Raw genomic sequence first — 13,540 nt, forward strand, 5'->3', positions numbered from 1 at the left:
CCGATTTTCTATGCTAGCATTTATGTTGTCTAAATGTGCGATTAATCACTTTTTCCTATATAGTTCTGTGCTGACAGATTTTCCACAGCCCCAGTTCTGAAATACAGTCCAGCTAACGCAACACAAAAATATTACCAAGGTTGATAAATTACTGTAACTTGTAATTGGATTACTTTTTGACAAGTAATCGGATTACTTTTCAGGAACAAATAATGATTTTTGTTACTTTTCAAAAAATGGTGCAGAATCAGCAGACAGCACCTGTGTGAAAATAAGTTTTCCTGAAGCGTCTAATTTATTTTTTCCACCCCGACCAGCATTAAAACTCAGATACTGACCACTAAAACTGAACTCCAATGCAAATCTAATACTATATGTATTATCTCTGTGTACAATATTGGATATATAATTATTATTATTATTACTGTTAGCAACAGTAAACTTGCACGCTCGTCATGCATTTAAGTGAACGCAATCTTCAAACAGTAACGTCTTTGAATATTTATCACATGGTGTTATGCTAAACATACAGAAGGCTGGAGGTGTTTAAAGGTGATGCTCACATTAGAAATGGATGCAAAGTAGGAAAGATGAAAATGAACAACACTGCACAAGAGAGCCTGCATCAGATGTGATATACATGTATAAAATAGGGTTGTGGCAATAGGCAAGCTAATATCAGCTACTATACTGGATGTACCTGTGAAACAAAAGGTACATCTTAAACCGTTCTCCTTTACCATGAGACTTTCTGTGACAAGCACAATGCCTTTATCGCAGTGCGAATGTAAAGAACTGAATGAAGCAGGCTGGCAGCGTTTACAAGCACGGGACTTTTATTGCAACTGAATAGACAGGTAGATGAACGGTGGAGGATGGAAGGGGCGGGGCTTAGAAGCACTTCCTGTGGACGATGGAGGGGCCTGCCTCGTCGTATTCCTGCTTGGTGATCCACATCTGCTGGAAGGTGGACAGAGAGGCCAGGATGGAGCCACCGATCCAGACTGAGTACTTCCTCTCGGGGGGAGCGATGATCTGCGGGGAGGAGAAAGAGAGGCGTCAGGGAGCTCTGCTTTCAGGACGTTAGACAGCAATTCATTTGCTTTTTAAAGAGTTTGGTCAACGACAGCAGGAGCTTCTTCATGCAGCTCTGCAAGGGAGAGAGAACTTCAATCCTGACCTGAACACCCCCTGTCTGCAGCCCCGGGCTTCTCTCAATCACAGACTGACAATATCAGGGCTGCCTAATATCTGTTGCAAGTCGATTGGGTTAACTTGTAATGCTGTGGTCTGCTAGCTGGCAATTTTTTTTTCAGGGAATACACTTGGATTGTTTGCACAGAGGCCGCTGTTCTTCCAATGGCATCCTCATCCCATTGCAACCCCCTTAGTAGAGAACCCCTCTATTGCCCCTGTGGTGTCAAGTCTCCGACTCAGGTTAGTTGCTGAATACAGACCAGTTTCATCAATATTATAACCTCTCTGTCCTTCGCCAGGATAAGTAATCTCTCATTGAGGTGCAAGTGTGTTGTACTATTCCTGGCAGGTATCCCTAGAGTATTTTATATTCCTGAAAACGCATTTAAAACATATATAGAGAGGTGGTGTATTTTGCGTGTGTATTGTGAGGAATGGTTGCTTGTAGAGTGCTTGTTCTCACCTTGATCTTCATGGTGCTGGGTGCCAGGGCAGTGATCTCCTTCTGCATGCGGTCAGCGATACCAGGGTACATGGTGGTACCGCCAGACAGCACGTTGTTGGCGTACAGGTCCTTGCGGATGTCAATGTCGCACTTCATGATGGAGTTGTAGGCGGTCTCATGGATACCAGCGGATTCCATACCTGTTCAACAGGGAAGGGTGGGGGGAGGTGGTTAATTCACAGAGGAATAGAGCAGGGATGCAGCGTAGCTGAGGGACAGAGAGGGAGGGAGGCGGTGTGGTCTAGTGGTTGTTGCTGAGGGATTGGGAGGGAGGGAAGCGATGTGGTCTAGCTGTTAGAGCTGTGAGGGCGGGTTGAAGGCTGAAGGGTGAAGGCTGAAGCTGCTCACCAATGAAGGAAGGCTGGAAGAGGGTCTCAGGGCAGCGGAAACGCTCGTTTCCGATGGTGATGACCTGGCCGTCGGGAAGCTCGTAACTCTTCTCCAGAGAGGAGGAGGAGGCAGCGGTGGCCATCTCATTCTCGAAGTCCAGAGCCACGTAGCACAGCTTCTCCTTGATGTCACGCACAATCTCACGCTCGGCTGAGGGGGAGACACGTTCGCAATGAATTCAACGGACTCAAAAAAAGCCATCTGATTGCAAGTAAATCCACGCCTTTAACGGCCCTAGGGTTAGGTGAGCGTGAGAGCGGACTCACCGGTGGTGACAAAGGAGTATCCTCTCTCAGTCAGGATCTTCATCAGGTAGTCAGTCAGGTCTCTGCCAGCCAGATCTAAACGCATGATGGCGTGGGGCAGGGCGTACCCCTCATAGATGGGCACGTTGTGGGTCACACCATCTCCAGAGTCCAGCACGATACCTGCAGGGACACACACACACAAGCCAAGTTAGACCACTGTTGCTGGAGAGCTGCACTGCAGCCTGGTGGCACAGGGGATTCAAATCCAGCGCCATCCCCTGAGCTTGGAGGTCCCAGTCTAACCCTGAGAGAGCACTCCTTACATCTGCAACACTGCAGCGAGGTAGGGGGGTTCAAAAACTTGAATCTAAACGGCTCACTTTTGAGGTGTTTTTATTTACCTTTTGCAGAATATTGTAAACTGCATTATTATTATTATTATTATTATTATTATTATTATTATTATTATTATTATTATAAAAAATGGAGCTGTTAATATCAATTCAATTGTGTTTCTCTTAAAGACTAAATTAGACCCCCTATTGTGGACAGTGACCAGTGCAGGGGGTGGTCAGTCTGATGATCAGTGTGGTCTGGGATACTGACCGGTGGTACGGCCGGAGGCGTAGAGGGACAGCACAGCCTGGATGGCCACGTACATGGCGGGGACGTTGAAGGTCTCAAACATGATCTGGAACGAGAGAAAAAGAGGAGTGTGAGCTGGGAGAGAGCGGAAGAGACCGTCACCCTGTCAGAATCTATTGTAGATATCGCAAATTAATTGTAGATATCTCTAAATGAATCGCAGCTATTATATTTGACTGGAAATAATTAATCAATGAAGTAGTTATTAGCTGGTAGTTTTGTTTGGGAATGTCATAGTCTGTAAATCATGACCTCACAGGAAAGGACCTCCTAATTCTACTTGTTTTGGCACAAGTGCAAGAAGACGCAGGATTTCAGCTCTGTGGCATTATTATATATATATATATGTTGGTGGGCTTGGACTGCCATTGAGATTTGAGGTTCAGGTCTCGGTTTGTAACTTTGTCTAGTTTGGTTCTTTATTGTCGAAGGCACTTATCTGGATTTGGAAGTCATTGGGGTTTGTCAAAATGAAACAGAGTTCATGACAATAATGCTTGCATTGATTATTGAATTGTATTTTGTTAAGAATTCTGGACCCCAAACGTGATCGTTACAACGTTACACCACGTTGGGAGGTCAGTTGTCATTTTGGGAAGCTGTACAGCTCTGGCCAAAAGTTTTGCATTACTAGAATTTTGGGTTTGAGACATAATGAATTCATGACAAAATTAAATCGCAAAAGTCTACTAGAAGCCATCATAGTAGTACAGTATTTCATGTTTGATTTCAAAATGTCACATGTTTCAATTTGTCAGTTTTTCGTGAAGTATATGCTAAACTACAAAGCGGTGTGTAATTCAGTATGCTAACGTAACATTATTCAGCAGGTTTCATTCGACTTTATGAAGAAAAATTAGTTCATTCTATAGGGTGATGCAAAACATTTGTCCATAGCTGTAGACTCTGATCTAAATATCACCACTTAATAACCTTCTGATTCCAGTATAATGACTATGATTTTTTTTTTTTTTTAAAAGCCCATCTGTTCCACTGGCCCCAGAGGTAGTGTGGTCCCTTACCTGAGTCATCTTCTCCCTGTTGGCCTTGGGGTTGAGAGGGGCCTCAGTGAGCAGGGTGGGGTGCTCCTCAGGGGCCACTCTCAGCTCGTTGTAGAAGGTGTGGTGCCAGATCTAGGGGAGAGAGAGAGGATTAGTAAAGCGAGCTGACCTCCAGACCTCGCAGAGGAGAGTGAAAAAGCATAGGGGTCACGTTATTAGACCAGCATGGGGAGAGAGCACACTATACTGACTGCTCACCTTCCACTGGGAAGGCATGGAGGCAGACCCTGCTACTGGTTTGGAGTGAGGGTTTAGAGGGCTGGAGAGTAAGAGAGAGGGGGAGGGAGAGAAAGCAAGAGCTGGGCAGAGAGGGAAGGAAGAAAGGGTGAGGGAGAGAGAGTGAGCGAGTAAGGGAGAGGGAGGGAGGGGTGAGGACGAGAGTCCAGCTGTACTGACACTGCAGTATTTTGGATTCTGTGTTACTGCAGCTGTTGTACTGATAATGAGCTCTCACACTTGTGCAATGCTTTTGCATCGTGCTGCATTAAGAGAGAGTGCAAGCAGAGACATGGCGATGCCCACCTTCTCCATGTCGTCCCAGTTGGTGATGATGCCGTGTTCAATGGGGTACTTCAGAGTCAGGATACCCCTCTTGCTCTGGGCCTCGTCTCCTACATAGCTGTCCTTCTGACCCATACCCACCATCACACCCTGCGCGAGAGAGAGAGAGAGAGAGAGGGTCAGGAACCAGGAGCAATGACCCACAGTAATGCGATCATGTACAAAGTGTACCTGGTGTCTATAGCAATGCTGTATAGAGTTTATCCAGTACCTGGTGTCTATAGCAATGCTGTATAGAGTTTATCCAGTACCTGGTGTTCTGTAGTAATGCTGTATAGAGTTTCTACAGTACCTGGTGTTCTGTAGTAATGCTGTATAGAGTTTCTACAGTACCTGGTGTTCTGTAGTAATGCTGTATAGTTTCTACAGTACCTGGTGTTCTGTAGTAATGCTGTATAGAGTTTCTGCAGTACCTGGTGTTCTGTAGTAATGCTGTATAGAGTTTCTGCAGTACCTGGTGTTCTGTAGCAATGCTGTATAGAGTTTCTACAGTACCTGGTGTTCTGTAGCAATGCTGTATAGAGTTTCTACAGTACCTGGTGTTCTGTAGTAATGCTGTATAGAGTTTCTACAGTACCTGGTGTCTATAGTAATGCTGTATAGAGTTTCTGCAGTACCTGGTGTTCTGTAGTAATGCTGTATAGAGTTTCTACAGTACCTGGTGTTCTGTAGCAATGCTGTATAGAGTTTCTACAGTACCTGGTGTTCTGTAGTAATGCTGTATAGAGTTTCTACAGTACCTGGTGTCTGGGTCGGCCCACAATGGATGGGAAGACAGCGCGGGGAGCGTCATCCCCAGCGAATCCGGCCTTGACCAATCCGGAGCCGTTGTCACACACAAGGGCGGTGGTCTCGTCTTCGTCGCACATGATTGGTCAGGGGGTGTGGTCTGGAGGAGGGGGGAGAGGCAGAGAGAAGAGTTAACTCCTTGAGTGCCAGCAGAAATGAGACACCTCCCACCCCCCACCCCCCCACACACACAGGCTCTGCAATACATCAAGCTGAAAGACAAGCCCATGGATCCTTTAACACAGAGCTGTCAGTTTGCTCATTCACAGGTTAAACTGCTTTCAGCTGTTCTGGCCGACTGCCCCAGCTGTGAGCTTTCTAAATACAGCCCTGGCTTTCTCCACTCTGTCTCTTCCAGCTCAATTTCAAACAAGGCAGCGAGATACAGTAACTCTTCCCCTCCGACTCTATCAGCACTAAAGGGGGGAGACAAATCCAACAGAAACAGCATGCAGATATTCCGTCAAAATCCCATTGCGATCCTAATGCATTACCCTGAAGAAGCCCCAGCTAGCAGAACCATAAGCAGACCACAGCATTAGCAGCCATGGCAACACAATGGATATGAGATACTGCACAGTACAGCGGTCCTGATACAGGAGCACTCTGTCTGGCTGGTACTGCTAGGGTACCGTGGGACTGCAATGGATTACCAGCAGTGTGGACTGTGTGGTCAAACCATTGTGATCCCATTGCTATGTCAAAGTGGGAGAACGTTCCCATTAAGTGTCCATTCTATTAATGACAGCCTCATGCTGTAACATTGTAGCTGCGCTACTGAAAAATGAAACTGTAAAGATAACCATTGTTCTATCAAAAGTCATACATTCCACCAACATAATCCCTATAGCATCACGTCAAACCCCGTTCTGTATCGCCCCAGAAGTAATCATTTTTTCATGATTTTAAACAGAGGCTAAAAAAAAACAAAGTGCTGCCACTCACAAACTGAAGAGAACTGTGTTTCAAAATCAGGTGTTCAAGACAAACACAAGAAACATGGACCCGATTCCCAAAGCTGTCGGATTCATTAACAAAAGAAGAACTTAACTAGCCGTAGACTTTGAAAAATAAATCTTTAAATAACTCAAGAGTTAAAGTTGAACAGAACCCAGTATTTCACAATATATATTTCAACTTAAAAAGATATTTCTCTTCCAATAAAACAGGCATTATCCTATCTCCCCCCTATCCTCTCTATCACAAAGACCTCCAACCCTCTAAGCAAAGTTCATCCAGTCCCAACTCAAAGCACAAGTAGGCAGTCCAGGCAGGCAGTCTTACTCCACAGACACAGCCAGAGAGGCAGGCACTCACCAAGTAGTATCACACGAGAGAGAGAGAGAGATGCTTCAACTGGGGCAAAACACAGAGGGCAGGGGTCTTTAAATACCCCCTGGAGCTGGGAGGCAGGGAGGCAGGGAGGCAGGGAGGCGGGCTCCCACACACCACACAAGCCCCTAAAAAGAGCGACGAGTGCAGCTGTGAGTGCTCCCGAGTCCCAAGTCCTTATAAGGTACCAGGCTGCCTGCCTCTGCCCTTGTGAAGCAGCTACGAAAAGGAGAGGGGGAGAGTTTGAAACACAGGAAAATAAAAGAAGCGTCAACAGCCAGAGACCGACGTGCCTTATAAGTTAAACTTTGGATAGGGGAAGGGGTGATTTTGAAACAAACCCTTTTTGGTCCCAAGGCAGGGGGGGGGGGGGCGGGGGGGAGTGTTAGACCTTAGAAATATGAGTATCGTCGACGGTGGGACTTTGAAACTTTTTAATGTATTAAAATTCGGATTTTAAAAAACACAGGTTTTATTTACCCACATTCTGTACAAATAAGGGCATTTGTCTTTGTCTAAACTTTGCAGAGGGTGTAGATCTCACACTCAGAATGTCAATGTTAAGACAGTCTCAACTTTCAAACCACAACACATTATTATATGAGCTTTTTGTCTGTTGCTAGTTTGATTTAATGACTTCTAATGCATGTACAAGTGTTTGGTGGCTACCTACCTCTAACTGAGAATGCGTCTCTCTTGCACTCTTTGCTTTGCAGGACACAGCAAAGACTGAACGTGAAAATAAGGCATAGGAACAGATATTACAACATGGAGAAATTACTTATCCTGGCGATATGCTGATTGCAAAAGAATAGTTTGCTGTCTGTGTAAAATATAACACACACACACACAATCTGTGACGTGACGTGGGAATCCAGTTTCGCATCAGGCATTTCAGCAATGGGCTGATTGGGCCTGAGGCCAGTGCACAGACATACAAGAGGGAGAGAGGGAGAGAGGGAGAGGGGGAGAGGGGGAGAGGGGGAGTGGGGGACACCATATCAGATTCTGTGTACCAGAGAACACAGTTGGAACTCAAGTAGAGACTTACAGAGGGACCGAGACTTCTTCTCACAGAGACAGTGGTGAGGGGATGGAATGGGTTACCTAGCTATGTTGTTGATGCTGAATCACTGGGATCCTTTAGGAGCTGACTTTGTTCTGAGATCAACGAGCTGCTAGGAACCGGACGAGCACTGACGGGCCAAGTGGCCTCCTCTCGTTCGTAAACTTTCTTATGTTCTTAAGTTATCTGCAAACTTTAGCACCCGAGTTTCATGTCATAATTCCTGCCCAAGCAGTCTTGCAGTGGCTTACTGCTAAGCATTGAGTTGACAGTGGCAGCGGGTCATTGCACACTTCAAACTCAGGATAACCACTTGGGTTTATCGTGGCCTTCCAAGGGAACTTAAAAAAACGTTCCTGTAAGCAGAGAGAGGAGGGGGGATAGAGGGGGAGGGGGTAACTGTTTTCTGAATTAAGAAAGAGATTGAGGGAGGGGTGGCGGGGGTGGTGGTGGGGGGGGGGGGGGTCTGTGACAGGTGGTCTTTTGGCACCACTGAGATATGACTGTGTATTATTCTGCCAGTGTCAGCCTCATCCTGCTGTGCTATCATTGGCGTTAGGAAAAGTTCCACATGTCTGCCCTGATCATGCATTCATTACAATCAGGAAGTATTTAATGAAGTGCTAGTTTGAGGGCAGGCTACTTTGTCATTTTTCTTTTGGAGCATTTTCAGCTGGCAAAACTAGCTGATATTTTAATGTTCTCTTTAGCTTCATTGTTATGATAACGTCCTCTAATTTTGTCAGCCCCACTTGCCAAGTCTAAATGTAACGTATCAGATTTTTTAATTATTTTATTTTTTTAAATCTGGTACTTATTTGGGTAACACTAGAACCGCCGCGGGATTAATGAGATTTGAAATGAAAACGAGTATGCGTACGGTGAATGCAATGCGGTTGTCTGTTGAAAAAAAACAAGAACGAAAATAACGAAAGAAAAAAAAGGACTCGCAGATTCGTTTACATTTTAAATCCACACCCGTCAAAATAACTACCGTGGCGGTTCTAGTGTTAAGGTAAATCCTCAAATGTGCAGTTTTGAAAGAAACACATGTTTTTAACAAACATGTATTTTCATATTGATTATTCTTATGTATTTTCATTTTAAAACATGATATCTGGTTCTGCCTCACCCCTTCTCTGTCTTTCCTGTCAATAACTGATCAGCTGCTACACACACACACACACACACACAAAAAGCAATTTCCACACAATGAAGGTCTATTCAGGGATGTGTATTCAGGGTTATACGCATCCAGTGTTGAGCTCTTGGATGTAAAGAGGCGACTGGCTTGCTCGTGGGATCGGAGGACGTCCGCTGACCTTTGGTGCCCCCGAAACTGGGATTACTGCCGTGAAAAACGGGGCACAAAAACGAGGCAACAAAAAAATAAAATCCTGTACTGAGATAGTTTAAATGGAGATTTACACCACCTGCTGTTCACACCTCTTTTTGCTTTCTTTCTAAACATACTTCAACACAAACTGTAATGTAAAGAGACGAGGTACCAAAAAAAGGCAAAGAATGTATAATATAGAGACTACAAATGAAATCAATTCCTGCGGTGGGGGTAGTCATATTCAAGACCTGTCGCTCTCAGCCAGTATAATTATATTATTTAATATTATTAACAATTGTGTACTGTCAAACAATCCATGTACTGTCATAAAGAATGAACAGTTTCTCCCAACAGGAGGTCAGCTGTACAGAACATATTGCATTAGCTTAGCATCAAGACAGTGCTGTCATTATGTGACTACAAGACAAGGCCATTCAGCCCATCAGTGCTCAACCAGCAGTTCCTAATACCTGATTAATCTCAAAACTTTCAAGCTGGGACTTACAGGGTGCCCATGATTGTGCATCAATATGACTAGCTAACCCATTCCACCCCCTCACCACTCCCTGTGTAACGAAGTGACTCCTAGCCTCTGTCCAAAGTCTCCACTCCCAACTGTGTGGTCCTGCGCTGTGCTTAAAGTATTGTCTAGGATTGGCAGCTCCTTTTAAGATTTTAGAGACAGTCAGTTCTTCATTGCTCTGGGCTAAAGTAAATAAAATCCTGATTGTTTTGCACACACAGTAACACAGGTGCGCTGTTGTGTGTATAGGGAATGGTGAGACAGCTGCGGAAAACACACAGCTGCTGTCAAACTCAGAGGCACGCCCATCACTGTCCCATAACAACCACCAGGGTCATGCTGGGAAAGGCAGCTTCAAGCAAGGACTATGCAAGCTTGCAGTCTTTCTTTTTTTTTTAGATCTTGCAGATTCCTTTTTTAATGCATGCAGAACCCTGGCTGTTTGTTTTTATGAAAGCGTGCACGAAATCCTTCCTCATTCTTATATCATTCTTGCCATTCAGTAACTTTGTAACAGAGATGGTTCCTTCTGTTCTTTTTTTTCAGAAAGGTAATGAAATGTGGTAATGCATTGTGGGGAAAAAAAATCTTTGCTACATTTAAAATTGCAGCTTGTGAAGCTGGCATGATCCTTAGGAATTAAATATATTGGAATATATTGAGCTATGTCTGGAATTTATATAGAGGAAGTTGCAGTGAAAAATTATTTTTTCCTTAATTATATTAAAAATATATAAATTTATATTCCCAAATACATTTTCAGTTTGTATAAATATATTAGAAAACATATGTATGTATTTATATTGTCAATTATATATATAGATAGATAGATAGATAGATAGATAGATAGAGATATATATTTATTTTAGCTTTACAAGACTATATAAAAAGATATGTTGAAATATACTGTATAATATATATATATATATATATATATATATATATATATATATATATATATATATATATTAAATCGACCAATAACTTTTGTATTTTAAAATATATTCTTCTATTTTGCAACATAACACAATATATTTGCCCAAAATATATTAAAACACATATATATTTTTTTTAAATAAATGTCATTTCAATTCAGTATCGTATCCATATATTTAATTACCATAAGTGGTTGTGCTTTTTTCATGGGGGTGGTAGGCAGCCGGTACTTTTAGAAGGGAGACTTTTAAGTTTAGCCTCATCTTTCTTAGTAGTGGGGACTTATAAAGAGCTCTGGGTATTGAATATCTGTCTCTCGCCCCCCTCTCTCCAGGACACCTGTCTGTCTGTGTCACCTTATAAGGAGCCAGCTGGCTGAGCCAATCACAGCCCTGCTGGACTCTCCTAGCAGGCAGTGTGCCAGGGGGCCAGTCAGCTCCAGGGCTCAGCTGTGTGAAGTGTCTTCACTCGCATTCTTCTCCTCCCCCCGTCACTCATGTATATTTATCTCTCTATGCATTTAGAAGTCAAGCCCTGCTATCCAGCGAACTCGACAGAATCCTTGAGGTGCCTGTGTGCGTTATGCAGCTACAGAAGTGCCTGTTTGAGACTCTATTGGAAAGTACATTTCTGCGTTTTGAGGCTTGAGTTAATTATATGAACAGTATCAGTCGGTCTCATGGACTGTAACACAGGACCCTCTGAATGTGCTTGTGCTGGTACAGTGTATTATAACTGGGGCCTCTGAGTAACACACAACGTTCCCTCAAGCTATTCTATCTTAAATGAAAGCTTTCAGTTCAGTCCTGGTCCTCTCTCAAGCACTAACAGCTGCAGCATCCATGCTTCGGACATGTTTAAACTATGATTTACCGTGTTTTAACCCACTCCCCTGTGTTGTTAAGAATGCTTGCCTATGCTCCCCCAGGCTATGCTTTACTAGGCTTTGCCATGCTTGTTCTGTGATACCTGACAGCACAGTTAACTGCTAAAGGTTATTGCGGGCGATTTACAATTGTTACAAGATATCACATTATTTTTTACATACAATTACCCATTTATACAGTTGGGTTTTTACTGGAGCAATCTAGGTAAAGTACCTTGCTCAAGGGTATAGCAGCAGTGTCCCCCACCTGGGATTGAACCCACGACCCTCCGGTCAAGAGTCCAGAGCCCTGACCACTACTCCACACTGCTGCCCAAACCCTCATGAGAGTTAGCCTCTTATAACCCATCAGGGCAGGTCTCTGGAACCTTTTTGAGATCTTTGCCTTTTTTGTGGAGCCTCAACTTGCACCGAAATTTTGACTCCATGCTCGGAAAGGTCAGTTTCGTCTTTGTCGGCATAAGCAGTCCTCAAGTTACTGCGCCTAACAGAAACGTGTCCAACAAACGCCTACAGCGCAGGCGCGCAAGTCCCACTATAACAATAATCAATGAAAATAGACTCGCTCTCTGTAGCGCTGGAGACAATCGGACCAAATACTTAACACGTGATTTAGACACGATTTGAAACATTAGAAACCATTCAGATTTAAAACATCTGAAACAATTCTGAACAAAAGGACAAATGCAAAACTACATGCATCACGGCCAACACTACTTCAATACCAAACTATGTACCAATTAGAGAAGGGAATGTTGGGTTCTACGGGGTGAGAATTAGACAGGGGTGCGGATCTGTAACACCGGCTCTGGCTGAGAGCTGGACGGGTCTGGCCGAGACAGCGAGGGGAGGGTTTGAGTCCAACCGGCTTTTTAAACAGTCACGCTGGAGCAGATTCGAACAAACGAAGCGGAGACTTCAGTGTGAGCCGTGGGTGTTGATAGAGTGCCCCCTGCTGGCTTTTACACAGAAGTGCCTCCGGAACGAAGAAAACAATATTTCTTTCTTTCTTTCTTTCTTTCTTTCTTTCTTTCTTTCTTTCTTTCTTTTCAGTTCAACGTGGTTCTTAGTTTGGCTGAGGATTTAATTCACTTTTGCCAATAGCATTGCTGTTGCACGGAGAATAACTAAGAAGCAAATTTGCAATCTGATAGTGACTTTAAGATTCGAATTAAATGAAAGGCGTAGGGTAAAAATATTATTATTATTATTATTATTATTATTATTATTATTATTATTATTATTATTATTAGGCTAACGTTTAGACTCCAGGAAGCGTGGATGATATCTAGCCTTTCCCTTTACAGAGCAAAATACTCAACTTAGTTTTTTTTTTTGCTTGTTTGTTTTTTGTTTAATTGGCTCTTTAGCACCTACATTATGAAGGAACTCTGGCAAAAGAGAGAAGCACACAAAGGCGTTTGAGATCACATTTTGATTTTTCTGATCAAATACAGCCAAACAATTTGATACCCGATCCATCTCCAAAAAGTCCGTTAGGGAGAGTGCACACGTCACAAAAACGCACAGAGAGCGATTATTATTATTATTATTATTATTATTATTATTATTATTATTATGATTATTATGATTATTATTATTATTATTAGTCGTAGTAGTAGTAGTGTTCATAGACTAACAATATTCTTCAAGAGGTCGACTGATTGTAAGATTCTTGTTTAAAACACTGGAATACACCGTTGATAACTGCAGACGTTTAGAGATAGGAGGAGCGCGCACAACACTGAGGTAAGGACACCAAGCAGGGCTTGTGTTTGGAAAAAGAGTTGAAAATAGAAAAAGAGTGCCACGGCAAATGAATTATTCTTACAGCAGACAGCAGCAAAGTTAGTGAGCTGGAGCCGAGATGCGCGTCACTAATGGACTGGTTTCCACAGCGTTCTCTGGATGTTTCAACGAGTTGCACACATCAGAGGACAGGTAATATCACCTTAAAGTCGCAGTTTTGCGAGGACTGAACGTATATCGTCTTTATCATCACAGCTTCAGAAGCGGTGGAGACCCGACCCTTAATTGCGCCCTGGTAAGCGGAGTTTTTCAA

At 43.4% G+C, this 13,540-nt stretch overlaps 1 protein-coding gene across 1 annotated transcript; it reads right to left on the reverse strand.

Moving 5' to 3' along the window:
* Window positions 1-818: 818 nt before the first annotated feature.
* Window positions 819-6,844, reverse strand: LOC117969037 (actin, alpha skeletal muscle 2). The gene is made up of 9 exons (XM_059013753.1): window positions 6,714-6,844; window positions 5,348-5,496; window positions 4,569-4,697; window positions 4,008-4,118; window positions 2,947-3,031; window positions 2,359-2,520; window positions 2,051-2,242; window positions 1,661-1,842; window positions 819-1,035 (listed from the first exon to the last, which is right to left on the reverse strand). Exons 2-9 carry the CDS (start codon window positions 5,474-5,476, stop codon window positions 892-894), a joined length of 1,134 nt encoding a protein of 377 aa, XP_058869736.1. The 5' UTR covers window positions 5,477-5,496; window positions 6,714-6,844; the 3' UTR covers window positions 819-891.
* Between the last annotated feature and the right edge of the window lie 6,696 nt (window positions 6,845-13,540).

This window comes from Acipenser ruthenus, chromosome 46 (assembly GCF_902713425.1).
Source record: "Acipenser ruthenus chromosome 46, fAciRut3.2 maternal haplotype, whole genome shotgun sequence".
NCBI classification, from domain to species: domain Eukaryota; kingdom Metazoa; phylum Chordata; class Actinopteri; order Acipenseriformes; family Acipenseridae; genus Acipenser; species Acipenser ruthenus.

Bases quoted from the DNA above. Each gene is read 5' to 3' on its own strand.
- LOC117969037 (XM_059013753.1), bottom strand. From the start codon at position 5,476: ATGTGCGACGAAGACGAGACCACCGCCCTTGTGTGTGACAACGGCTCC. The intron at 4,698-5,347 runs GTACTGTAGAAA...TCTCTCGCGCAG, and splicing joins TGGGCCGACCCAGACACCAG to GGTGTGATGGTGGGTATGGG. The intron at 3,032-4,007 runs GTAAGGGACCAC...CTCTCGTTCCAG, and splicing joins ACAGGGAGAAGATGACTCAG to ATCATGTTTGAGACCTTCAA.